Source organism: Chelonia mydas, chromosome 1, assembly GCF_015237465.2.
Source record: "Chelonia mydas isolate rCheMyd1 chromosome 1, rCheMyd1.pri.v2, whole genome shotgun sequence".
NCBI lineage: Eukaryota > Metazoa > Chordata > Testudines > Cheloniidae > Chelonia > Chelonia mydas.
In genome coordinates, this window is record NC_057849.1 from 163,370,869 (window position 1) to 163,397,798 (window position 26,930).

General features: G+C 40.9%; 1 protein-coding gene across 7 annotated transcripts in view; it reads left to right on the forward strand.

The window, feature by feature from the left end:
• TIAM1 (TIAM Rac1 associated GEF 1) overlaps positions 1-26,930 on the forward strand; it is a 248,244-nt gene that overhangs the window by 186,200 nt on the left and 35,114 nt on the right. For all 7 annotated transcript variants that reach the window (XM_037905275.2, XM_043538299.1, XM_043538292.1 and 4 more), the window contains 5 exons: positions 1,676-1,846; positions 6,632-6,736; positions 12,576-12,657; positions 17,678-17,764; positions 22,816-23,040. In XM_037905275.2, coding sequence (XP_037761203.1) covers positions 1,676-1,846; positions 6,632-6,736; positions 12,576-12,657; positions 17,678-17,764; positions 22,816-23,040 — 670 coding nt within the window. The remainder of the gene's footprint in view (positions 1-1,675; positions 1,847-6,631; positions 6,737-12,575; positions 12,658-17,677; positions 17,765-22,815; positions 23,041-26,930) is intronic.

The window sequence follows — 26,930 nt, forward strand, 5'->3', positions numbered from 1 at the left end:
AACACTATATGCAGCTCCATAAGGCTTTTAGCTTTCGCAAAACAACCACAATCCCCTTCCCAAGCACCCAAAGGAAAGTCAGCTATAAAACACTGTTAAACCAGTGCTAAGGAGCACATTTTTAATGTAGTGAGTAGGGATTTAGCTGTGTGACTCCATTTGCAGCTAAAAGGAATTGTGCAGCTCTATCACTTTATCAGAAATGTACCCCGAGGGCCCAACTTCAACCTACAAAAGAGAGAAAATTCAAAATGAATGCTGGGATATGCTATCCTGCAATACCTAGAAACCTTAGCACCATCAGCTGTTTTCTTTGTGCTTGGTTAGATAACTGGGAGATATGATGCATTGGAGCCTTAATTTTTAACATCAGTACTTTTTTTTATATTATGCCCCCCACATTGCTAATACCCATAGGCATAGCTCCATTTAACTCCATAGGAATTTTGCATTGACTTAAGTGGGGTCAGGATTTTACCCATAGTGTTTGTGGTTTAAGCTTATTACTTTACACTTGTACTTGTATAGCACCTTTCATCTGGGGACTTTAGAGCACTCTACACTCACTGCTGAATTTAACTCATAATTCCCCTATAGAGTGGATATCTTATCCGTATTTTACATATGGCGAAACTGAGGCTACAGTAGAGTTAAATTAGTTGAGCAGTGTCCTGCAGAAAGTCTGTGGTGGAGGCAGGAACAGCGCCCACATTTTCTGGTTCTCTATCCCGTGTATTAAGCATAGATCAGCCTTTCCTGCTTGTTATATTCCATATCTCCTGGTCTATTTGTATTTGTCTGTCCCAAGAAATGGAAACTACGTGGGTATTTTAATTAGTGCTGTGTGATCACAGATACAATTTAAAAATAAAGTTTTGGAAGGGATATGAAGCCCTCATGCATCAGGGCGGAAGCCAACCTGGAACTCCTGGGGGTTAGGAAGAAACTTTCCCTGGAGGCAAGTTATCTCAGAACTGCCTACTTCAGTTTCTTCCTCTGAAGCAGCTAGTGCTGGCCACTGTTGGAGACAGGATACTGGACTAGATGACCACTGGTATAATTCTGTATGGGAATTCCTGTGTTCCTACCACCTACATATTGAACTTTACTATAGTGAAACTCCATTTATATTGTTGTTGTGATGTACAATAAAAGCCACAAATTTTTCCGGTCCAAATTGCAATATACAAACTGCAATTCCATTGCTACTTGAGCATCCACTAAGGGCTGGTCTACACTAGAAAAGTTATACTGGTAAAATTATGTTGATTATGGGTGTTGGTTTTTTTAACAGATATAGTTATACTAATATTAGCCCTAGCACAGACACAGTTATACCTGTATAAAGGTGCCTTATACCACAATAGCTTATTCTTCTTCCCAAACTAGAGTAAGCTACACTGGTATAAGCACATTTATACCAGTAACATTGTGTCCACACTGGGGGGGAGTGAGGAGGTAGGCGTGTGGAATTGCTATTTTAATCTACACCAGGATAGTTAAAGCAGCAAAAGTTTCTAATATAAACAAGCTCTTAATCTAGGTTTGTGAATAAAATGTCTTCCCTCTAACCGGGTTCCCGGGTGTATGTATAGCACAGCATACTGACTTCCTTACACTTGGTATTGAAGAAGAGATGGATGATATTTTACCATTAATGGATTTTTCTATTCAGAGGGAAAAAGAAGTGGCACTGACCAGCACCCATCAGCATAATCCTGATTGTGACATTTGGGTTCATGAGTATTTTACGCCATCTTGGTTCTGCCTGCCAAATAACCAGCCTGCTTTGACAGTAATCCATCCAGGTGACACCACAAGAGATGTTTTGGAAATGATTTGTAAGGTAAAGGTGCACTTTGAAATGAACCTTTCAGTGACAGTTTTTCATTTCCAATTTTTAGGCTTTTCATGAACAAATCTGCTATACTGTGTTTAACAGACCAGTTGGACTTTAGGTGTAAAATCACAATCACAGTGAGTTGTTTAGTAAAATTACACCACGTTGAATAGGAAACAAGATCCTTAAATTTAGCGTTTAGCTTTTTTAAAGAAAAGTCTGTGTTTTTGTCTGTGTTTTCTCTTAAAGTACTGCAGTGAATCTATAAACTGCCTTCACATGACATCCCCACCAAGCCCTCTACAGTCCTTTCCAAGATGACACAACTGCATGCAATTCATCTCTTCCCCCAGCAATGTCTCTGTTCCCTTCCCCTGACGTGCCACCCAAAAGAACTTCTTGCTGCTGAGAACCTGCACGTTAAGTGCTGCTGCCTTCTTCCTTCCCATTACCAACTCCACCTGCTTCCCCAAGACAGAGCTAGCTCCTGCCAAACTCTCATGTTACCTGCGCCTGCCCAAGTGTGATGACATCACCCATTTCCCAAATTGCTAAGTAGCTCCGAGTTTTCAGGTGTCATCCACCTGCCACATAAGGTGCTTTCTGAGAGCTAAAGGAAGAACTTCAAAAAGAATATGAAGTCACTGGAATAAAAAAAAAAAATTATCTATGTTTACCCATGTTGCAGAGTCAGTTTCATTCAGTGCGGGGAAGGGGAGGAGAGAAGGGAACTACATCCATATACTGGAAACATGCATTTACTTTTCAAAAGAAATAATTTAGGTAAAAAATTGGGTAAGCTTGGCTATTAAAAGCTTCCAAAGTTGTAAACTTCCAAATCTTAGGAAATTAAGTTTATAGCTTCAGTGAATCTAACCCATACTCTCAGTGAGAAGTGCCCAAATAATGTATTCCACTAACCAGCTAACTTGCAAACTAAAACTAACTTGCAGAAACTTAAATGCTGTTCTGTTCTGGGTCTTCTTTTTACTTAAAATATCAAGATCTATTAACAACTTAACTTTGGGGAGTTTTAAAGATATGTTGCGTATGCTTCTAAAGAGCTGGAAGGTGCAAAGAAAGGCATTTGTTTTGGGTAATTATATACTGTACTCAGCTCACTGCCAGGTGCACTTCTAAAGACTGCTGCAGCTTCTGAAAGCTCCTCATTGTAGTCAGGGAGAGATGACATTTTTAAGAGAGACACATAATAGGGAAGTTGGGTGACACACTATTAGTAATGATTTATTTTTAGGGCCGATATTTTCCTTCTGGATAAGAGTGATTAACTCAGTGGGTCAGATCCTCAGCTGGTGTAAATTGGTGGAGCTCCACTGACTTCAGTTTACACCAACTAAGGATCTGGTCCATGTTACATTTTTGTGGTTTGGGGTTTATTTAGAGCTAATATCTGTTTCCTTCCTTTCCATAATAGTTGTCAGTCTGGAAAATACTGATGGATGCATTCTTTTCTATAACATTTAATAATCAATCTCTTTCTTCTGTCTCTTGCATTCAGCTCTTTCTTTTTCCTTTTACTATCTGATCCACATCATTTCACATCAGTTTGCCATCTGCCATCTGCGAAACAGTCAAGTTCTGGTATAGTAAACATTTCAAGATCTACATTTCATATAAACCTCTTCATGTTGTAGACGTAGTTAAGACTATCCATGTCATTAAATTGATCTTCACTATTCTATCCAATAATTCAAAATGCAGTAGAATATTTGCAGAACAATGCATTCTTCTTGCTAACGCTGCTGTTTGCATGTAATCATCGTGTTTTAGGGTTTTTAAAAATATTTTTAGTATTTGGGTTTATTTTTTAAGATAGTTTGGTTTTCTCTAAGATTTAACAAGTAATGTCATTTGGAAGCCAAGAAAAAAACATCAGTTTGTGTGTGTATTTATGTATTTCATACTAACACGTATCTATGTACATTTATATATAAGAATAGATAGATATTGGTATACTGACTGTATGTTTCCAAAAGGTGGGGACTTGTATCTCCTGAATTGAATGAAGTGCCATTCTGTAAGCCCAATGTATCTGCCAAGGCTAATACATTTTCTAAGAAATGCCATCTGGATCAAAATATATGATCAAGATTATCCATTGACCCTTCTATTTTTTTTTTTTTTTTTTTTTCAAATTATCAAAATCAGGGATCTCTCAGAGATTCATGGGAACAAATAAGCACCACTAAGGAATGGAATACAAAAATGGTGTAGAAATTTCTGGATTTGAAAGGCCATCTACTGAAGTTGACCAACAATTTTGTCCTGTTTTCTGTCCTCAAAATCAATTAGGAGGAGAAATCTAAATTTGCACTGCTCCAAGACAATATTCTGCTAGTGGATTTTTTTTCATGGTTGCAATACTCCATTCAAAATCTCTGCATTTGCCTCAGTCCTAATCTTTGAGATGGTGGGCAAAAAGGTTATGCTTCTAATTAAACATTTCCAAAATGACCTGCATGAAGATAGATACACTTACAATTTTCTTTGAGCCTGATTAGGAACCCACTGAAATAAGTAGAAAGGCTTTCATTGACTTTAGTGAGCTGTGGATCAGGCTGTCCATGGGGAAAGTTGCTTTGGTAAGATGATAGCAGCCCCAAGGATTAATGTATACACTCAGTGATTTCTATAGGATTTCTGAATAGTGTTCAGGCAAATTGAAACATCATTATAAGGATATTTCTTGGAATAGGAAGAAATCTAGTATTGCTGTTTGGAAGCTACAAACACACAGCAGCGTGGGCAGTATACCTGTCTTTGGATCCTAGACTCTGTTAGATTCCATTTAACATGTCAGGCTAAATCTTGTTGGCATATCATTCTGTCAATAACTGCCATGCAGACATCTCTGATGTTGAGTGAGCTGCAGAATGTACACAAGGCACAAGAGATTGCAGAATGAGAGAGATGGCTACTGGGTCATCTATTCCATTTCTCTGTCAGTACAGGATTTTTTACCGATAGTATACTTTTGTGCTGCTTTGTCCAGTTTTGTTTTAAATGTCTTACACAATGGGGCATCTATCTGTTTATCACAGATTTATCAGAGAGCCCCCTAATTGTCAATCTAAATTTTCAGATCACTCTCAGAATACAAGGCAGGTGCAAAAAATGTATTTTTATTGGATTTGAGGTCCAGACACTGTTTAATGTGGCAGGTTTCTCATCATTGACTTCTCTGATAACTGGTGATAGTAGATTAACCTGACCAGAAACTACTGTCTGGCTGATTTATTATTCTGCACAATTAAAACAACCATGCTTTTCGTTTGTGTGTGAGAGGTAGTTTAAATAGGCTGTAAATAAAATGGCAATCTGATAAATTGTTGATCTAACAAAAGTTTTGGTATAATGAGGATGACTTATTTAGCTATTTTTATTTTGTGGTAAACTTCAGATTGTTTTTAATTAACTGATATATTGTCTAAATTACAATGGTTGTCCGATTTGATACTCAGATAATTTCATCTGTTTAAATTAGACAGATTTAGATGTAAAGTCAACAATAGATCTGATTTAATTAGTTGTGAATAATAGTTGTTTCAAATGTGGTCCTTTTTCAGTGTGTGAATCTTTCTAGATATTCACTGTAGAGTTCATAAATGAAAAATCCCATAGACTGATATTTAAATTGTTCACACTAGCTATTTGCTGTGCATTATTCATTATGTATGATGTGTGGTTCTTCACCTAAATCCTCGGGTGTTACTTCTGCTTGGTGATTGGTTCGCTAAAATTTTTACAACGCTAGAATAACAAATAGCAAATTGTGCAATTCCTGTACAAATTTTCAGATCAATCATTGTACTAAAACCTGGGGAACTTTTGGGATTTGTGACTATTTTCTAAATACAAACAGTGAATAATAGGACTCCACAAATAACAGTGAGGGATGTACTTGCCTCTTATATTTGTGAATCACATCTGGTACTAGTCAACAGCTTATTAACTTTGCAAAGTAACTTTTGAATGCATCCTTTGTGTTTGTCATTTCCCTAATGCATTTTGATTACACACGGAGTTAACCTCAGTTTAATTTAAGCTTATTAACTGTGCAGAGGAAAGGTCATTACCATCTCCCAGGTCAAATGCCATACCTGCAGCTAACCATAACGTCTTTAAAGTGACATAGGGTGTTTCCATTGGGAAGTAATCCAGTGTGGATCTCTAGAGTCATCCTCATGCTTTTTTAAGTTAGCATACTATGTCCTGTTTACAGTCTAAACAACTGAGGTGGATATTTTATGCATAATCTTTCTTGCAGACTTATCACAGAATGCCTGAATGTTAAACTGTGAAAAGATTCAGAAAGAAACTACTTTCATATTGTATCTTTCTCTTTGTTAGCCAGAATATATTTTCTTCTTTGTCTTTTTTAAAATGTACTTGCATACAGGAAGTATGCTCTAATTCCTTTGCTTTAATAATACTGTGCTCAGCATTTCTATAATAATATGGAGTAGGTGAGGATAGAATTGCCAAAAAAGCAAAATTGAAGGTGGTACTTAGAGTAATAGTATTACCTATGAAATACCGATAAGCAGTTAGGTGAAAATTTCTTATTTGGAGGGGGAGGGGGAAGGGGAAGGGGAAAGGGAAGGAGAAAGAAACTTTCAGACTCTATTTAAGTTACAAAATTTTCACACCTCTTATGAAAGATAGAGAGCTTTTTTTTCCATGGTGTCATCATCTATTTCTCCTTAAACACGTGTGGTTTTATTAGTCATTGTCTTTTCTCTCTTAAAGTGTCTCCTCTGTTTGTTGCAGACATATCAGCTGGATCATTCAGCTCACTTTCTGCGTCTTAAGTTCCTGATAGAAAACCAGATGCAATTTTATGTACCAAAGCCAGAAGAGGACATCTATGAATTGGTAATGCTAATTGCTGAACAGTGTTAAATGACACTTTTGTTTACAGGGCACTATTAGCTATTCACTTGCATTAATCAAGGCAATTTTAAATCCAGATGCAATTATCTAATATTTGTAGTACATGGAGTTAGGCTTTTTGATTTATTAGACCAAAAGTCACTTTGTAGTTACAGTGCCTTGCAGTCCATAGCAAACAGCCATGCCACATAAACAACCTTATTTGCATCCTATAAAATAATCTCGACAAGTATTTCTTCTTGTAGACGGAGTGGATTTGTACTCACTGTGTGTGTAATAAAATCACAGTTACTGGTGGCAATCACTATATTTAATGTTGAATTTGAACTTCCACTCTAATCCCCCTTTTTTCTAATGTTCCTAATTTTCAGTTTGCTCAAAGAAATCTCTTTTGTATCAAAACATTCCATACTTAGACACTGCTCAAAGATTATTTTTTCCCCCCTGTTGGGCCAGGGGTGGAGTTTGAGGTAAAAAGGCTCTGGAGTAACTCAAACGGTATAAAATTGCTTTCCTCCTATGTTTCAATTGGAATATTTGAATTTACATATCTCAAAAACTGCTGAAGTAAAAAACATTGGTTAAAAAAACCCCATGCCCCTGTCAGTTCAGGATGCCTCTGTTAATGGTGCATTACTTAAGGATGTGTTGGAATGGAATAACACCCCCAACCTCCACCACCATTATCACCCTTAAAACAAAATAGAGAAATTAAATGAGGGGAAATAGCATTAATGGCATGTTAGGACTGAGAAATGAAGCACTCAAAAGTCAGGAAACTCAAATGTTAAGGAGCCAGATCCTGGCCTTCACTGCTTAGAGGGATCAGAATAGCCTTCTGGGAAATCCCCCCAGTGCCAGGGTAGCATAGGGCTGATGTAGCCATCCAACATTCAATGAAAAATAAAGCCCTGATCCTGCAGTACTTACGCACAGTGCTTAACTTTAAAAATCTTAATTTGAAATAAGTGGGACTATTCACATGCTTAAAGTTCACAATGCACGTAAGTGTTTGAAAAACCAGGACCTAACCTATTAGCAGAAGGACAGCAGTACATGTGTCGTATTGTACATGTGTATGCTTACTAGAAAATCTTTGTGATTATTTTTGTTTAGGTGTTTCTTGAAGAGATCCTCTTGCAATTAACATAATAAAATTGACTAATGCCTTCAGTTTTGTAGTCTCTCAAATAGCTGTTTACAGGGTTATTTAATATTAATGTTGCCTCACTCTCTACTTTCCTTCTGATCAACAGCTTTTAAAATGTACTCCTTTAGAAAAAGTTTAATAGAATTTCTGAGGCAGCTAAGATGTTCTCTTTTCTGTCATCATAAACCAGGTGATTTTTCAATTAAAATTAGAGATTAGAAATCTATATTTTCAAAAACATTATTTGATAATGTAAATGAAGTAATTATATTCAAACATTTTTTTAAAAAGCCCAGGGAGGCTTCATTTGTTATGTGCTAAAACTTGTAACTCTGAGGATTTTTTTTTTTTTTTTTAGTGTTAGATGTGTTACAGGGTAGTTGTTGTTTTTAATTTTTTATTTGTTTTTAGTGCTTTTTAGAGTAAATAAGCCCTGGAATCTGTTGGCTGGAACCTGAACTGCTTTCCTTTCCATCTGATTTAGGCGTTACTATTCTGTAAAGTAATGCATGGCTTTAACTGGGAAACAAGGGATTGCATAGAAAAGGCCTGAGTGTTGGGTAGGAGCTAGGGAGGAGGCATCAGGAGTTACAGAAAAGCAGGGGGTGGGGGGAGAGAATCAAAGCTTTAGAGGAAAATGGCATCTGTGCAAGGACATGAAAGGCTTGAAAAGAGTTAAAAAAGCTACTGGAGATAGCAATGCCTTGGTCTTTTGCAAACAGTGGGAGCTGAGAGGGAATCTGACTGGAACAAAGAGGAAACACTGCCACCTCGAGTTGGAGATTGGGCTTGCCACATAATGAAATGGTGCCATGCTGTTGTTCACGGTATTATAAGAGAGTATAACAAATCTTGTAAGAGGCTCTTGAACTGTCTGCAGTATGAAAGTGTAGATTATTAAATCTCTTCTTTAAGATGCCCCTCTGCTTATGCTCATCTTAAAGAATGACAACTCTGGGCTCCTATTTAGTCTGTGAGGGGACACTACACCAGGGTAAAAGACCTACGGCTCGGCCACAGCCAGCCCAGGTCAGCTGACTCAGGCTCACTGGGCTCGGACTGCAGGGCTAAAAACTGCCGTGTAGATGTTTGGGTTTGGGCTGGAGCCCGAGTTGTGGGACCTTGTGAGGAGGGAGGGGTTCCAGAGCTCGGGCTCCAGCCCAAGCCTGAATGTCTACACAGCAATTTTTCAGCCCTGGAGCCCGAGTCTCATGAGCCTGAGTCAGCTGACCTGGGCCAACCGTGGGTTTTTTAATCTCTACGTAGACATACCGCTAGAGTGCAACCCTTGTCATCCAGACCAAGCCCAAGCATACAAGCTTTGTGCAGGAGACCTATGAAGGAGGGATAAGGAGGTGAAATCTTCCCCTATAATCTGTGGAGTACCCACACAGCCACTAGCTACATCAACCCTTGGTTGGAGAAGCAGCTGTGGCCCAATTTGTCCCACCTGTGCTGGCTATTTGGGTGGTGAATCCATGCCTCTTGGACGTGCTAGCCGAGCCCCACCTCCTCTCCATGGGCCAGATTCTCAGTTTGTGTAAATCATTGGAGCTGAGTTGAAGTTAATAGAGCTATGACATTTTACATCAGCTGAGGTCCTGGTTCCATGTCTTGAGAAACCCCTTGCTGAGAAAGTTGCTATGGAGCAGTACTCTGTAGTCTGCATAATGTAGCATTCACATGAGTATTTTCTGGACAGCCTTCCCTAATCCCACATACAACCATGCGAGTCACACTTTGTTTCTGGCCTTTTATGCTGCTCAGGACTTCCTCCTTGGTTTAGATGGCACAGTTCATATTGAGGAAAGGGACTAGAAATACTTTATGTTGTGAAAATATCCCAGTTAAGGAATCTGTAGTAAACTTGTTTCTAGGGTGGCATCATTTCAATGAAGGTTATTTACGTAATGATTTAAATAACTTTTTTTAAAACCTTTGATTTAAATCAGGTTAAGGCTTTGTAAAACTGATTTGAATTTTTCTACTATTGCAGCTTTAGATGATAGTGAACAAGTTTGTAAATGTTGCTGCTGCTTCTTTTTTTTTTAAAAAAAGGGTCTAGTAGGGTCTCTCATTTGAATTTTTAAAAAACTGCCATAAGCAAAAATCAAAATATTGAAAATTAAGTCTCAGATCCTGCAAGTATTTAAGCAGATACATAACTATACTTAAAGTTCAGCATCTGATTCTATCATATGATTCTATGTCAGCGGTTCTCCTCCAGGGGTCTGCAGCCCCTTAGGGGTCCGAGAGCCCTTTCAGGGGGGCCGTGGAGCTCCGCAGTTGAAACCCAGTGCCCCAAGCCCCAGCACTGAAGCTGGGAGCAGCGTGGGGGCTGAAGCTGGTGCCCCCCCACACCCCGAAGCCAGGAGCAGCACGGGGCTAAAGCCGGCAGCCCTCATCCCAAGCCGGGAGCAGCACGGGACTAAAGCCGGCAGCCCCCATCCCCAAGCTGGGAGCAGTGCGGGGCTAAAGCCGGCAGCCCCCCATCCCCAAGCTGGGAGCAGCTTGGGACTGATGCCAGCAACCCCTCAAGCCCCCAAAGCCGGGAGCTGTGGGGCTGAAGCCAGCAAACCTCTCCCATAGCCAGGACTAGCTGGGGTGGCTGAAGCCTGGAGCCCCAGCACCCCTCCGCCCCAAAGCTGGGAGCCACACTGGGAGCCCCGCTCTTCACCCGTAGACAGTCCCTAGCTACCCCCTGCCTGCACCCTGAGCTACTCCCCTCACTTCATACAGCCCCACCTACGCCACTCCCAGCACCCTGAGCTACCCCCTGCCTGCACACAGCCCCTAGCTACCCCCCTCCCTGCACCCTGAGCAATTTTAAAACTTTTTGAACTGAGTCCTCTCTTGGAAGTTATAATTTTCGGTTGCGTCCACCCATAGCCCAGACAGGCTGGGTGGCCTCCTGAGTGAGTCAGGGGGTGGAGGTGGCGCTCCCTCCCTGGACCCCGGTGTGCGGAGCTGGCTTGAGCCTCGCCAGCTCTTGTCCCCTCTCCCCCAAATAGAAGTAAAACTATACCCCAAGGCCTCCCTTCCCCGCCCCCCCAGCACAGAGCCCTAACCCCCCCCACACACACACTCGGCATTTGTAGAGCATGTTGAGGGGGGCCTCAGTAGGGAAAAGGTTGAGAACTCCTGGTCTATGTACTTAAACATTTATCGCACCGGGGGGCTAAAATTTTATTTTTATTAAAAATACTTAGTGCATAAAACCTTAGTCACCTCCCATACAGATTTGCATCAGCATTAACAATGTAGTTATTTAGACATCTGATACGTTCGCAAAGTTATTGTGAATGTTTTTCTACACACGGGCCAACATTTACAAAAACAGGAGCTTACAGTTAGGCTGCTAATCCTGCATTTAGGCATCTGAGGGTGGGATGTCTTGAAAGAGAGAAAGGATGTTCCAGTGGTTAGGCCTACACAGTGGAGGACCCGGGTGCAATTCCCTACTCTGCCACAGACAGCCTGAGCTACCTTGGCTAAGTCACTTATAGGGCCAGATTTACAAAGGTTTTTAGAGACCTAGTGGGATTGTCAAAAGCTGATTTCAACGGCAGTGAGCTGCCTACTTGCTTTTGAAAATCCCATTAGGCACCAAGCTGCATTTTGAGATATCCAAATTCCTTTGTAAATCTGGCCCTTAGCCTCTCTGTGCCTCAGTTCCCCATCTGTAAAATGGGAATAATAGCACTACCCTGCCTCACAGGGGTGTTGTGTAGATAAATACATTAAAGACCATGAAGTGCCTATGGTAATGGGATGTGGGGGATATAAGTGACATAGACAGACGGACAGAAAGAAAGAAAAGCATCTGACTGATTTAAAGTCAGTCCCACTGAGTTCAAGTTGCAACTCCTAATAGGTGGAATATAGCCTGGTTGAAGCCATTTCAGTTTTGTTTACTTGTGGAAGTTTGATACATCAGAAGGTGGTGTTCCTTGCACATATAATCATTTTTGTGTTTTGAGTTTATGGTGTTCCCAGAGTAAGGATGTTGTTGTTAATAATAATAATAATAATAATAATAATAATAAATAATACCTAACTAGCAGGAGACTGGACTCGCTGACCTAGATGAGCATTTCAAGTGTGAAACTTCATAGTAGAGAAATCTCTCTGTCAGATGTGATATTCTACTAACAATTAGGAAATAAAGAAATGAGCTGAAAAAATCCACTTCAGCAATTTCAGGATATAAAATGAGGAAGAAGTAAAGAACGGGCAACATGTAAACAAGAAATTGGATTTAAAATTTAAAAAATAGCTTCAATACAAATAATGATTTAAATCTATTTTTAAATCAGAATTCTTACACACCCTGAATTTTTCCAGACTATTAAATAGAAATACCAGGGGGCCAAACCCTGCATTCCTTGTGCACTCAGAACTTTATTGGAGGATGGACATTGTTATATAACCACTTGCATGCAGGTAGTGCTAGAAATAACACATTCTCTTTTAATCACAATCCAGTGTTTCTAAAAATAAAGCAGAGTGGCTCCAGGAATACATTTTACCGGTGTGGGGAAGGCTGCAGTAAATAAATGACCGTGGTTCCTCTTCTGCGCCTTTAATTAAAAAGAAAGATCTGCTCAGAATGGTGACAAGCAGTATAACCTTTTGTAATAATGGATTTTTTAAAATATTTTGTCTGTTCAGTTACACAAAGAAATTGAAATCTGTCAAAAAATTACACGGCACATTCAAATTGAGAAGTCCGACACAGCCTCTGATTTTTATGGTAAGTTATCTTCCTGATTTGTTTTTGTTTTTCCTATCAAATCCTGGTGTAAACACGCTCTTATTTACAATTAATTAACCTTAAGGGACTGTTGAGCAAAATAAAAAAAGCAGATCTGACTCCTGTGTCATCCAGAGTAAGAGAAGCCATGAAAAGCCATCTTGCTCACATTGAAGCTGGATGGATTTTTTTTGTTTTTTTGTTAACAAACTGAATGCAAAGCCCACTCTGGCGCATGAACTGTAGCATGTGCAGATCATTAATGAAAGTTATAATTTGAGAAAAGGGAAATGTTTTCTTGTTTGTGTAGCTTCTCAGAACATACTGTGCAAAATCCTTGCCATTAAGAATGTGGCACAGAGATATGCAGCCACGGAGTGCTTTTGGTGAAAAACAGAACCTTGTAGAGCAGAACTCCCCTCTCCCAATAGCCATGTGTTATGTTAATGTTTGTGTTATAAGATAAAGTGTGGCTTTGCAGTAAGTCTCAAGTGACAGTGTGTTGTTGCACTGCTGCAGGAACAGATGGGGAAGCAGATTGTGACTCTGGGCTTGCCTACAGAGGGTGGTAGTGCACACCGGTGTGTTGCAAACTAACTGGCCCATGTGAACCTTGCTGGTGTGCACTAAAAGTTCCCTAGTGCACATTAACGTAAATGTAAAGCCCAGAGTCACAGCCTACATCCTGGTTACCCTGTTGCTCCAAGTGGAAAGTATCAAGCACCATCTCTATGCATGATTTATCACATGTCCCCCAGTGCATTGGGACCAAGGGGAATGGACCCTTGTCCCCACCCATTTCTGGCCTCCTCCAGTCTCTTCCTTTCCTGTGTGTGCGGGTTGTATAGTGGCCCTTCAGAGGATGCTCTCTCTTTTCTGCTGCTACCCACAACATGGGTAGTCATCTCAGGGAAGTAAGGAAGCGCCTTGTGCCCCTTTACTTCCCTGCCCAAGCCCCCGAGATAGGTCACAATCTTGTCCAGCATGGACAGGCTTCGGATACACAAGTTTGGCATCCAGTGAAGTCTATAGAAGCCCAGTGCATCTCAAAAGCTGGAATATGCCCTTTAATATTAACACATTTATAAAGAGGGGGGAAATACTCTGTATACCATTTTAGCAAAATCTCTGTCTTATCTGTTCTTTCAACTCTTTAGTATTCAAAATTACAAGCCTTTAGATTGGCAAGATTGCCCTTTGGTCAGGCAATTACAGTATTTTTACATTTCTTTTGCAGCCTACCCCCTGGGCAGCCGATCTGCATCTTTTAATGTTTATCCAAAGATTCTGTTTTAATGAATAGAATAATTTTGAATCCCAAAACTGATTATTATACAGCTGTAGGCCATTTTGAGTGTTGAGCTCTGGTGCAAAGCAGCGATACTGGCTGCTATTTGAAAACTAAAGATTTAGGACATACATATTAACTAGCACAATTATGACCCCAGGTTCAATAATTATGTTGTGTCTGGGAAGACTTCAATAAGGCTTGTCTTTATTCCCTTTTGGGTTTATTTAGCAGCAGGAACGTAAAAAAGGGGGAAACAATGAAAACAAACTATTGTAAAATAAAATGATCAGTTGAGCTGTTTGAGGCAGGAAATGTGTCTTATGGGTGGGCCTGATCCTGCAGACAGTTAATACCTCTCATAATGCTTACTGCACTCATTGAAAGAAATCGCAAAACTCCTTTTGACTTTAATGGGAGCAGGATCAAGCTCTGAATAAGGCATCGGTCCTGTGGAAATAATATTAAGTGATCTTGTAATATTAAGCCTATATTGAAGTGCATGCATACAAGAGACAAGAGTTAAGGTTGCAAGTGCATTTGAATTTTTAATGCTTGACATTGCCTTTATGTAGATTAACATAACCTTTGTAATTTTAACACAGTGCTTACTTTTACAGTCCTACCAAGATCATGTGCTTAACTTTACATGCAGTGCGTAGTCCTAGTGACCTCTTGCAATATGAAAAAAAAAACTAAGCATGTGTGTAAGCCTTTATAGCATTGGGACCCTAAACTTTGCTGTCTTAACAGAGAGATCTTTTTAATTTCCTAGTTTTTTAAAAACCATAATAATTTTAAAAAAAAATCTGTAGTGTGGCAACACTGTAGCCCCAAATCAGGACAGCATATAAGCATCTGTATAAGTGCTTCCATGAATAGGGATGCTGTGCTGAATTGGAGCCTACGTTAGTTAGACAGCAACAGAATGTACCTATGCAGGATCTTAAACTAGTGTACAGAATGAGGCAGTGCTCTTACAGTCTTCAGTGTGCGCTGTAAAATACTGCTTCCTAATTATCACGTGCTTTCACTACTGTGCTTCATTCAATCCAAAGTGAACTTACTGCACGTTTTAAAGATTTTAACGTTATGTACCAAAATTCCACGTGCCTTGTGCAGCCTGCTTGAGAAAGTGTTATTTAAAGAAGTGTTATCATTACTGAAATTGTAGGCAACATTAACTGTTGCTATTGCTAGCATTCCAGCTATAATCATAATAATAATGCCTGTACACTTTTAATCTTCTTACAAACTGTTAATTAATCCTGACAGTGCCTTTGTAAGGTAGGGAAGTGTTGTTATCTTCACAGAACAGCCAGAGAATCAAAGGCAGAGAGGTTAAATGACTTGGTTAAGGTAAAGCGACTCAAGGCAGACAAACCCAGCTCCACAAGCAGAATGGTTGAGCGAATCTCTGCTAAGGCCTGGTCTACACTACACAGTTAGGCCAGTGTAAGCTGCCTTGTATTGACCTAGCTGTGGAAGTGTCTTCACTTAAATTTGGCTCCCGCCAACATAAGCGCCTCTCTACGCCTATATAGTAACACTACCTCCCTGAGCAGCGTAGAGTCACGGTCAATGTAATTAAGTTGACACAGTGTCAGTGTAAAAAGAACAGGAGTACTTGTGGCACCTTAGAGACTAACCAATTTATTTGAGCATGAGCTTTTGTGAGCTACAGCTTATGTTCAAATAAATTTGTTAGTCGCTAAGGTGCCACAAGTACTCCTTTTCGTTTTGCGGATACAGACTAACACGGCTGCTACTCTGAAAAGTGTCAGTGTAGACACTGCGTTGCTTACTTCGATTATTACTGGCTTTCAGAAGCCATCCCACACTGCCAATACGGTCGATACAAGTAAGGACGTGCACCACTGACACAAGGAGCCAAGCACGTGCGCACACAAGCGATTTAATAACTGCGGTGGCTGTATGCGACGCAAGTTAGGTTGACATAATTCTGTAGTGTAGACATGGCCTACAGTAAACTCTGCAGAGTTGCCAGCTGAACTTGTCCACTTTCACCAGGGTCTCTGTGGAAGGGGACAATATCGCTTATAAACAGCTCACAAGTATCTCATCAATCTCTTGGTCCCATTATATCTTTCCAGAGCCATGTTGTAGGCTATGTTTTCACTGCAGTGTTAGCTGATCTACACTTGAGTTAATGCCTCTGGAGTTGGTCTAGCTTGAGCACATATTGCAAAAGAACACCTGAGCTGCACAGAGTGATGGGACTAGCAGCTGGTGTGTTCTGCTAGCTGGTGTGTTCGGCTAGCTCGTGTGTAGCCTCGATGGGTCAGTTCAGTCAAGTTAAATGCACTGCTACACTTGAGCTAAGGGGTTTTGTGAATGGGTGGGACTTGAATTAACTCTGCAGTGAGGACAGGCCCATAGTTACCATTTCTTTTTGCCTGGCCGTTCTTCAATTTATTCAGAATTTCTCTCCCCACTAACCTTGGTGCATGAAGTGAGCTTGACAGATTCCATTTATATTCCAAGTTGAGGAACCCAGCTTTAAGTCTCTAAATTGGCTGTTAAGTGATAAATGGCCATATGCCACAGGCCTGTGGGCTGGTCCCTATTTTTTTAATGAAAGAATAACTTGCCATCCATAAACATCAACTTGAAGGGAGTCATAGGGTCAGAATAGGCTCCCAGTACATCTGCTTCCTCTTGACTGGTGGCTGATTGCATATCAAACAAGCATCTCTCCCTAGAGATTCATAAAAGTTTTATTTGAGGAAAAAAAAAACAAAAAAAACCTGCAGTCTACACATCTAGGGTGCCAGGAAGTTTCAGAAAAGCAAATGTCCTTTTTTAGGTAAGTCTCAATAGTAAATAAATAAAGCAAATGTAATAAAATACATTTTATTTTATACACACATTAGAGCTGACATTACATTAAATCCAAGTAATGGATAAAGAAAATCACCAATATCAAATATAGTTGTGCCATTTGCACTCTTAAAATTAAGTCTGTGTCAGTGTTTCCATTATAAATCTCTGGTTTGCAGGTTTATAACTTAGCCATAAAAATGCGCACTGGGACTTGGTGAATAACAAGTCACGGCAGCAGCAGCCGAGAAAAGAAAAAAAGGCAGCATTTTACAAACCAGCCCAGCCCAGGAAATTCAAAAAGTAAAAGCTGACATTCTGCTTGAACAGGCACTATTATGCCTTGTGTGAGTGTCAGCCATAACTCTGAATTTCCTGGCCTTTGTTGATTTGGGACACAAACCATAACATTGTATAAATTTTGTCTGCAAATATTCAACTTCTTGAAGTGACCTTTTGTGGCAAGACAGTTTTAAGTGCATTCCAACAATTTACAGCTGTAGTCTCCCCAAATAAAACTTAAATGATTTATGTAAACGCAAAAATTCAGTTAATCTTTTTAAGTAATTTTTTTTTATTTAGTAATTTTCCTTTTCAGTTTTTTTAAGTTTTAATACTACCCCAGCCCCCTGAAAAATTGGGCCCCAATTCTGAAAAGCCCATTACTCACATGGATAATCCTTACTCATATGAGTAGAATTCTTGAATACTGCTATGGAACTACTTGGCAAGAGTAAAGGATGCTCACAATAGGATCAGGTACTGCTTTAGCAAAGATTTTGCTTATTGTGGAAAACAGTGCCCTCAGATACTGTGCATGAGATGTCTCTTGTGGTTTTTATATAACTAATTCTGAAGATGTTTTAATTGTGTCGCTTGGTATTTTTGTAGGCTTTTCTCTCTCTTCTGTGGAAGAAGAAGGGTTTCGTCGGCTTTATGTGAACCGTATAAAAGAGACGGGTCTGGCTTTCAAGAAAGGTAAAAGCTACTGGAAGACTTCTACCCAAGTTAAAATAGTCTCATTATTATTATTTTTTTCTTATCGGTATTGCAGTAGCAGTTAGGAGTGCCAGTCATAAAAGGACTCCATTGTGCTAGGAGCTGTACAAACACAGAACGAAAAACCTGTGCCTGTCCCAAAGAGGTGTTTGGAAGGGCCCCAGATACTTTAGCACAGTGGTTCTCAACCTATTTATCATGGTGTTACCTGGTCCACAGGGTTGAGAACCACAGTGCCCCCCACATAGCCCTGTGCTCAGTGCCTTCTGCCCAGAGACCCTTCCACAGAGTGGGGCCAGAAGCAGAGAGCTGGGTGGAGGGCAGGGACCCTGCCTCCAGACCCTGCTGTGTGGGGACGCCAACCATGTGGGGCTGGGGGGGTAGCCAGGACCCCAGCCCCATTGTGCTTGGCCGGGCAGCAGCCAACTACCCAGAGCCAGCTGCACAGCAGGGAAGCCGGGAGCCCAGAGCCTGCGGCCTTTAGCATGCAGCTGAGCTGGGCCACAGCTGTGTGCTAATTGGGCCACATGTGGCCTGTGGGTTGAGAACTGCTGCCTTAGCACATGTCTACCTCCCCATCTAACCTACGGAATGATTTGGGATTGACTACAGTGTATGTACAGTCACCCTTCATTCTGAACTGCTTTTCTGCCAATCCCTTCTCTTACATAGCAGGATCACCATGTACTGCAGCGAGAAAGACAAGTAGTCCATAAAGCCACTCTAGAACTGGTATTAAGAGATGAAGAAATAAAATAAATGGCATATCTTCGCTCCAGTGGCTGAGATCACTGTTCCTAGTTTTGCTTTCAGCCATTTCGGGAAGCATGGCTGCTCTGAACCAGAGATGTAACAGGGCTGAGTAGGCCATTGAACTGACCCAAAGGGTGTAATCAGCTAAGAGGATTTCAGTAGTGTTTTTGGAGGACTCTACATCTGTTTCAGACCCATGAAGATCCTTCACTCCTTTTTCCTGTCACTTTCCACTCCCCACTCTCTTCCCATATGAATGGCCACCATCTTTCTGGCCAGGGTGTATGAAGTTTCCTGCAAAATCCTTTAACATTTCTCCTTACTCAATGAAGGCACATAGGTAGGCAAACAAAAGACTCTGGGTTCTGTGGTGAGTCAAGGCAAATATAAAGGGGTAGGGAAGGGAGGTCTGGGCAGTCTTCCTTCAGCAAGTTTGGAAATATCAAGTGCAGTTTCCTGAGTTTTACCAGATATTTGAGCAAGATTCTAGACAAAAACCAAGCAAACAAAGAAAACTGGGTGCGTGCCTACTCTGGATTTGGAATGCTAAACTAAGTTGTCAGTGGAAAATTGGTCTTTTCAAAAGAACAGGGGTCAACTTAAAAAAAAATCACACTTCTGCGTGAACATTTTTGTACCTATTATTGTAGTAAGTAAAAAGTAAGATACCTATAACTGAGAGAGAAATAGGGATTATATTTCTCAGTTTGTACAGTTGATAGGACTTTGTATAGTGAGTTGACAAACTGGAAAAAACATTTTCTCTCTACTCTCTTTCAATTACAGTAATCTTAGGTGTTACTCAAAGTAATAATAGGTTAAGAAATTCAGAGAGAAGTATGTTTAATACTTTAAATTGATGATGTCCCTAAAACACAAATTCTAAGATACTTGATTATCTTTATAAACTAATGATATTTCATCCCATCTGACAAGAACCAAGGTTAGAAAGAGACTCTAAAGCCTCAGTTGCAGCATTTATGGTCACACGCATATTAACGTGTTAACACTGTGACAGGACATTAATTAGCAGAAAAAAAAATGGAACAATGCTAAATGCTTGACCTGTTTTGTTCTTGTTTAGACTATGATTTTGTGGTCCATTTATTTTGAAGCTATTCTCATTTGTTTCATTTTATTCTGCTGTTAGTTTTGCAAATGAGCCAGTGCAAGTATAAGTTTTATCATGCAAAAAAATAATGGCAAAGGGTGGGGAAGTGGTGAATATTATTATTAGGGCTGGTCAACCGATGGGAATTTTTTGACAATTTTTTTCCCTTTTTAATCAATACATTTTGAATTTTGCAACTTTTGGGCCAGCTTATTATTGTTGTTGTTTTTATAGCTATATGGTGCCCAACACCTACAGTATCTGGGCACAATTATATACGTGTAGGGCACATCTATATTGCAGCGGGGGTGTGCTTCCCAGCTCTGGTAGATAAACTCTACTCTATCTTTGCTTGAGCTAGCGCGCTCAAAACAGCACAGACAGCAGCTTGGGCTAGCCACCCGAGTCCAAAACCTCCTGGACACTCTGGGTGCATATGTGGGCAGCTAGCCCACACCGCTGCCTATGCTGCCCCTGGCTACTCTGCTATTTTTAGGGCTCTGCATACCTGAGTTGGGAAGCACACTCGCAGCTGCAATGTAGACGTCCCCTTAGAAGTATCTTTTTTTTCCCCTCCCCTAAAGAAGAACAAAGCCCCCACAGCCTCCTCTGACATCCCTCCCCCTTGCACCAAATGTAAAGCCACTTACTTAAGCAGAGTCAAATCTGGGCATCTTATTTCCTGGAGGATGCAGCTGGATTCACAATGCAATTCTTAGGGGAAGTCTTGCTGAAAGAGCTGAGTCTTGCATCCTGCCCTCATGATGGCAAGATTCAGGGTCTGCATGGTCTCCTGTAGAGAGAACTCTGTGTCTAAATAGCCTCCCCCAAGAACAGCTTGTCCTCTAACCCTGCAATTTCCTCTGTCTATCAGCCTGAGCACCCCTTTCAAGTGCAGCTGACACACTGGGGCGTGGAGCAAGAGGTGATTGTGCAGATGAACAGGATGGAGCCTGGCTAGGGGTATGAAGATAAGGACCAGGATCTTGAAATCAGCCCAATGCTGGCTAGACAGCCAGGGCAGAATATTATTTATTGTGATGTGCTCAAGTTGGTCTGCTCTGCCAAACAGCTTTCTTTTTCAGGTGACCTCCAGGGCCAGCCCAAGGCACAGCATGTTGCAGTGACCTCGCCTAGTTATATTAATCAATGCGCTCAGTACCTCCAGAACAGATCACTGTGACAAGCTTCAGTCTATGGTGACCCTGGAGGTCCCCCTGATAATGAAAGCTGGTCCAGCATGCAGCTGGCTGCCAGGATGTACAAACCCTCTGTTGAGAGTGAGGTCACATTCTCTGCTGGATCTTCAATATGCTTCCCTTTGTCTATCATCACCACCTTTGTCTTTCCTGGGCTGAGCTGGAGTCAGCTGTTTTCTCTCCAGATTCTTATTTCTCTTAGACACTGGGACTATAGCTAGTGCCCAAAATTGGATAAATACCATGAATAAATTTCCAAGCTATACATTTAGCTTTAGAGGATTTATATGACAGGATATATAATGTTTTCAGGACCCAGGTAGGAGGCAAAATAAAGTCCTAAATCCAGTTCTGTTTCAGTGAGGGACATTGCCTCTTTTCCTTAGCCATCATAATGGCTTGCCCCTTTCAATAAAGTGCTCGTCAGTGTGAAGAAAATTAAACGATATAGCTAATCCTGCTTTATAAAGAGAGTGTCGGTGATTCAGTCACATGTGTTCAGATGACTTTTAACGCAGGCATTGCACCATGAGAACACAAGGCACTCCAGTTCTGCCAGACAGGAGAGCTATGAATAGCTGATGGGAAGAGACAACACAATGCTCAAACCAACCAGTAAATCTTCCCAGCTTCTGTCTATTGGAAAAAGCAGTTTTCCGTCATAAAATGGCTTTTACTACTGCAAAAACAGAAACGGAGATGCTAGAAAAGGCAGAACTGGGGAAATGCCCCAAATCCCTCTTTTTTTCTATTTGGCTATGAGCCTTATCACACCTGCCTAGTACTTCCCTAGTTCTCACCCTAAGGTTTTTGGCTAGTAATCCTTCTCCTCTCCCTTTTCTGTATTACACTCACTAGTTTGTAAATACTGAGGGCTAGATGGTGGCTTACCTTTGATGGGCAAGGAAGAGCAGGCGGACAAGAAGCCTTCTGCAGAGTCCAGGTGGAGTCTTCCTACACAATACCAGAATGCTAGAAATCTAGAAGAGGAATTCTCGATGCAAGGGGTCATGGTCACCTTGCTCTTTCCATATTGCTAAAGGGGGGTGTCATCCCAGCTAAATGGAGGGAATGTGTTTGGGGAAGGGGAGTCCTGGCACTGAAAAAGATGAGATCCCCTGATCTAAGATGAATGATGGTGTGATTTTTGCCTCTCTCCCATCCCTTCCTGTGCACTGACAAGCAGAGATGGGCCACCATTACATGACTTCTCCTCCTACCCACCCCTGCAATGCAGCCACTAATGTAAAGCCACAGTCTTGCCCTAAACATTTTCTAACAAACACACTCTGCTAAATGACTTCAGTTAGTGATGAGAATTGTGATATCTTGAAGCTTGGAAGTCTGACTTTATTGGCACAATTTACTTTAAAGTTAAAAATGTTTTTAGTGTTGATGGCAGAACATTGGACAAGCTGATCTTGAGGAATTAATTGGTGTCTTATTTCTATGATCAATTTTCTCTCATTCTAACCCCCAGGTCAATGTGAAGCAGGAAAGTAGATTCTTGTTTGAGTTCATCTCACCACTACTACTTTCTTCACCAATAATCTGGAAAGCTTTAGAAGTCTGAGTCTGTTTATAAGCAGTGTGTTCTGTAAATGCTGTGCATGGCTCTTCTCCTAGAAAATGATGTAAAGAAAAGTTGATTTCTTCTCTCACAAAGGGCGTACAGTGGAATTCGGTGAATACACTGTAAACGTACCACATGGTGACAACAAGCACAATGATACTATGGTGATGGGATGCTGTAGAAAACCCTAAGATAGATCTCTTCACTAAATTCAGCACCCATCAGTGATCCCTTAACATCCATCTAGTTTCTGCATGTTTGGAATCATAAATGTTTGTCATGTCTAGACATCACAGTTACTAGCACTTCATAAATACACAGACTGAGGTCTTTGGGGTAAATGGGTAACAGAAACCTACTGTGTGATATTTACCTGTTACTTTCTGTTCTGCAGGCCTTAAAGCTGGTGATGAAATTGTTGAGATTAACAAAAGAGGAGCTGAAGACCTGGACTCAACCATGCTGAAAGATGCCCTTGTTCAGCCTTCACTGTGCCTTACAGTGCGCACTTATCCTGAGATCGAAGGGGGGCAGAAGTTAATGCAACCACCCCCACGCCGCATGGAAAACCTGTCTGACTGGAGTGACAGTGCACTGATGTATAGTGGCAGTAACCAAGGTAACAATGTCCATTGCAGAAATTAACATGAGATGGGTCCACTTTGGTTCCAACATACATCAGTGTAACTCCATTGACCACAGTGGAGTTACTCCTGATTTACACCTGTGTGAGATGAGAATCAGGCCCTAAACATTGTGGTTAGATCATCAACAGGAGCTTCACTTGGGAATTTATGACGTGACCTGTGGTTACACTAAATTGCAACCACAAATTCGCGAGCTAGGTAGTGATTTGGTAGATCTTTGGTCAGAGAAATGTGTGAGTTTTTGTTTGGCTTTTTAAATAACAAAAGACACTCTGAAGTGTATTTATTTGTTTGATCTGTTTTTTCAGAAGTTCATGTAAAAATGTGGTTAGAATAATGTAAAATGGAGTGGTTTTTCTATTTTCTTTTTCTCCTTTTCTTGCTCTGAAGAAGGCAAACATGAAAGAAGGCTCCTAAAAATTGACCATGTTCCAAATTGTTAGATAGCAGATAGAACATGAACAGGCAGCAACAGTAGTTGAATGATTGCTTTTAAAAAGCAGTTTTGAAGATGAGGTGGGGATATTCATAAGCTCCATACCTGGGATTTTTATATTTGGCCACAAGATGTCACTCTTACACATATAAAATCACTTAATTTTCTTTCTTGAGGTCAAGAGCGTCTTGATCCCAGTTTCAGTAAGTTACTACCCTTCCAGTGCAGGGCATATAGGTCAAAGGAAAGGCTAGAACCCTGTTGTCAGAATTTTTTTCCCATAGTAGGAAAATTGGGGAGGTGGGTATGGTTTTCCCTTTATTTCACTGTTGTTGAAGGAAGAGTAGGAGTATCTCAATTTAAATTGTCGGAAGCAACAAAATAGCATTTCAGCAGATGGTTCAGAGGTGCTTACAGAAGTTTCAGTAACACTATTTTACCTTGTTCAAGTGCTTGCAATTGCCATATGCATCTAAAGCATGGCATTAAAAATGTTTAAAACTGAACAACACACACATTCTAATTAGGAGGATTTTACATTAAAGTGGGAATAGGGTTTGGGACCTACTTCAAAGGTTGAGGCTTGGAGGCAAGCATTTAGATCTCCTTCAACACTTTCCATCTCTTTAGACATCAGTGGAAGAAAGTATAAAATGTTTTTCCAAAGCTCTTCTAGACCCTGTGCATTATTTGGTTTTTACTATCTGAAATTGGATTGAAATGTAAGTTAAATACAGGTACATTTTATTATTATATCTTGGATTGTAGCTGTGTCTCAGATTTTTGGTTTCAGCTCTGTGACTTCTTGTCCTAAGCAATCAAGTGTGAAATACCCATTGACCTATTTATTTGTATCCTAGCTGATTATTGCCGGCTTGGCTGGCTGGATAAATCAGCTCAGTGGTTTCTATCACATGCTTTATTTATAGTATGTACACTTATATTTCTGTACTGAGCTAAAAGAAAATCCACCTAACATTGGAGTTTAATTGGGCTCAGGATCTGGCTGGACCATTATGTTTATGTGGCTTTAGATGCTATACTTCACTGGAGCCATTTTCTGCATGTCACGCAGAGAGTGTGGGATGGAACTTTTATCAAAGGTGCTTTGGTAGATAATTCTGTTTATTGGGTCCATATTTTAGATTCTGATCCTTTTAGGAAGCCTTTAAGAATGTTGATCTTGGATATTTTTTAATTGGTGTATGTTTGGGAGTGGGGGCTTAATAGAAAACCAAACCAAAATTCCAGCAATTTAAACCCCATTGAACACACTGGCTCTTAGCTACTCTTGTTTCTTTTGTGATTAATTAGGATGACTACTAAGATTTTGATGCATAGCAAGGTGAAGAAGAGGTACATGTTTTCCCCTGAGGGGTTCTATGTGCCTGTTACAGAACCACAAAGATTTCCTCCTCTCACCTTTTAATTTTCTCCCAGGTTTTAATCTTCTATTCGCCCAGCACAGCCATTATAATTTTGTTTAAGAAGCACTTGCATGCTAGGACTCCCTCTGGAGACTCTCAACATTTTCCCCGTAATTAGCTAAAATGACCACTCAAGGCCCTCTCCCTTCCCCGAGAATAGTGTCTTGCCTCTGCAACACTCAACTTCATCCAGTCCAGGGAGTGAGAGAATGGGGACTAGAAATCCAAGGGTAGGTGTCCTAAAGCTCAGCAGAGAGCATTGCCACTAGGTTAGTAAGATGCCCTAAAGGTTATTTTTTATCCATAATTTCTTGAGGCATTCCCTACTTCTCTTCTGCATAGTGAAACCATATGGCCTCCATATGGAGATATGTGAGCTACTTCTTCATGTACTAGATTTTGGGGGCAAGGCTCTAAATATTCTTGTTTTGAATGAGATTTTAGCATCGGAAGACATAGGACACGCCATGCAAAATACAGGGACAACCAAGAGCCTTACAAATCACTTAATGTGGTGTAGGGGGTAAAACAGGTATATCACTATTCTGAATGAATACATTGATTCTTCAATTATGAAACAGTTAAGTGTTCCTGAGCAGTCTATGATTTGTCACTCTGCAAGCAGGGAAACCAGAGCCACAGTTACCCTAGGATCTGAAAGATTCATATGTTGTAAAAACAAACAAACTGTTCACTGCATTATAAGAATCTCCATTTTTTTTAACCAGTTAGAAAGCAGCATTGTTAACACTTCAGTTTTTAGATTGTAAAGCTCAGGGACCCACTTAAAAATTACCATTTTTTCCTGTAAAATCTCAACAGCTTTATTATGGATATACATATAATCTGAGTGTGCAAGTTGTGTTATCATTCCCCCTTCTGGCTCCATGCTTATTAGCTAGCATTACAGTAGAACCTCAGAGTTACCGACACCTCAGGAATGGAGGTTGTCCATAACTCTGAACATTACGGACTTCTGCCACGGGGGTGGGGGGAGGAGAGGGGAGGGTTGGGACTCTGGGCAGGGTCAGGGCTTCTGACCCTTGTGAGCACCAGGGCTCAGGGCTTTAGATCTTCAGCCCCGCAGCTCCATTCCTGGCTTCTGCCCTGTGGGGGCACTGGGGCTCAGGGCTGCCCACGGCTCCAATCCTGGTTTCAGCTGGGGTGGGAGGTACGCCAGGGCTCGGGGCTTTGTGTATGGTGGGAGTGCTGGGGCTGAAACCAGCACTCCCCTCATAGTTAAAGCCCCGAGCCTCTGGCACCTACCGCAGGGCCAAAGCCCTGACCCCCAGTGCTCCCAAGGGTAAGAAGCCCTGACTTCCACCCCTGCCCGGAGCCCTGACCCCCCCTCACCCTGTGACTTCAGCCCTAACCCCCAATCTGGCTAAAGCCCCAAGGCAGTAAAATATTTGCTCCACCCCCCCTCCCTTTTTTTTTTTTTTTTTTTGGGTCTCTGCTGCTGCCTGATAGCTTCCGGTTCCAAAGGATGTCCAGTTGACCAGTCAGTCCGTAACTCTGGTGTTCATATCTTTGAGGTTCTACTGTAGGTATGAGAATTCTGTGCTGGACCTGGACCTTGACAGTTTCCCTTTAATTTAATTTTTTTAAAACCAAACTCTTCTTTTACATTGGGTAAAACAAACAACAGAGCGAAATCTCTCACAAACAGTCCTAAAAAGGACAGCTATTTTTGTGGTCATTGTTACCCTGCTTTGGCAAGGTACTTAAGCCCAACTTTTAAGCATCAGAGCAGTCCTGTTGATCTCAATGGGATTACTCGTGCTTAAAGTGAGGCACGTGCTTAGCTACCTTGCTGCCCCTTTGCTGCTTTCTGGATTTGTCTTACTAATTCCTTCATAAAAAGTGAAGCCACTGTGCTGTCTTCATTAACAAATTGTATATGCCTAGACTGTCTCCAGTTATAGCAAAAGAGAACTTATACATTGTCCTTATAGAGCTCCATGAATAGCTAAATAAAGATTTACAGGATATGAAAAAA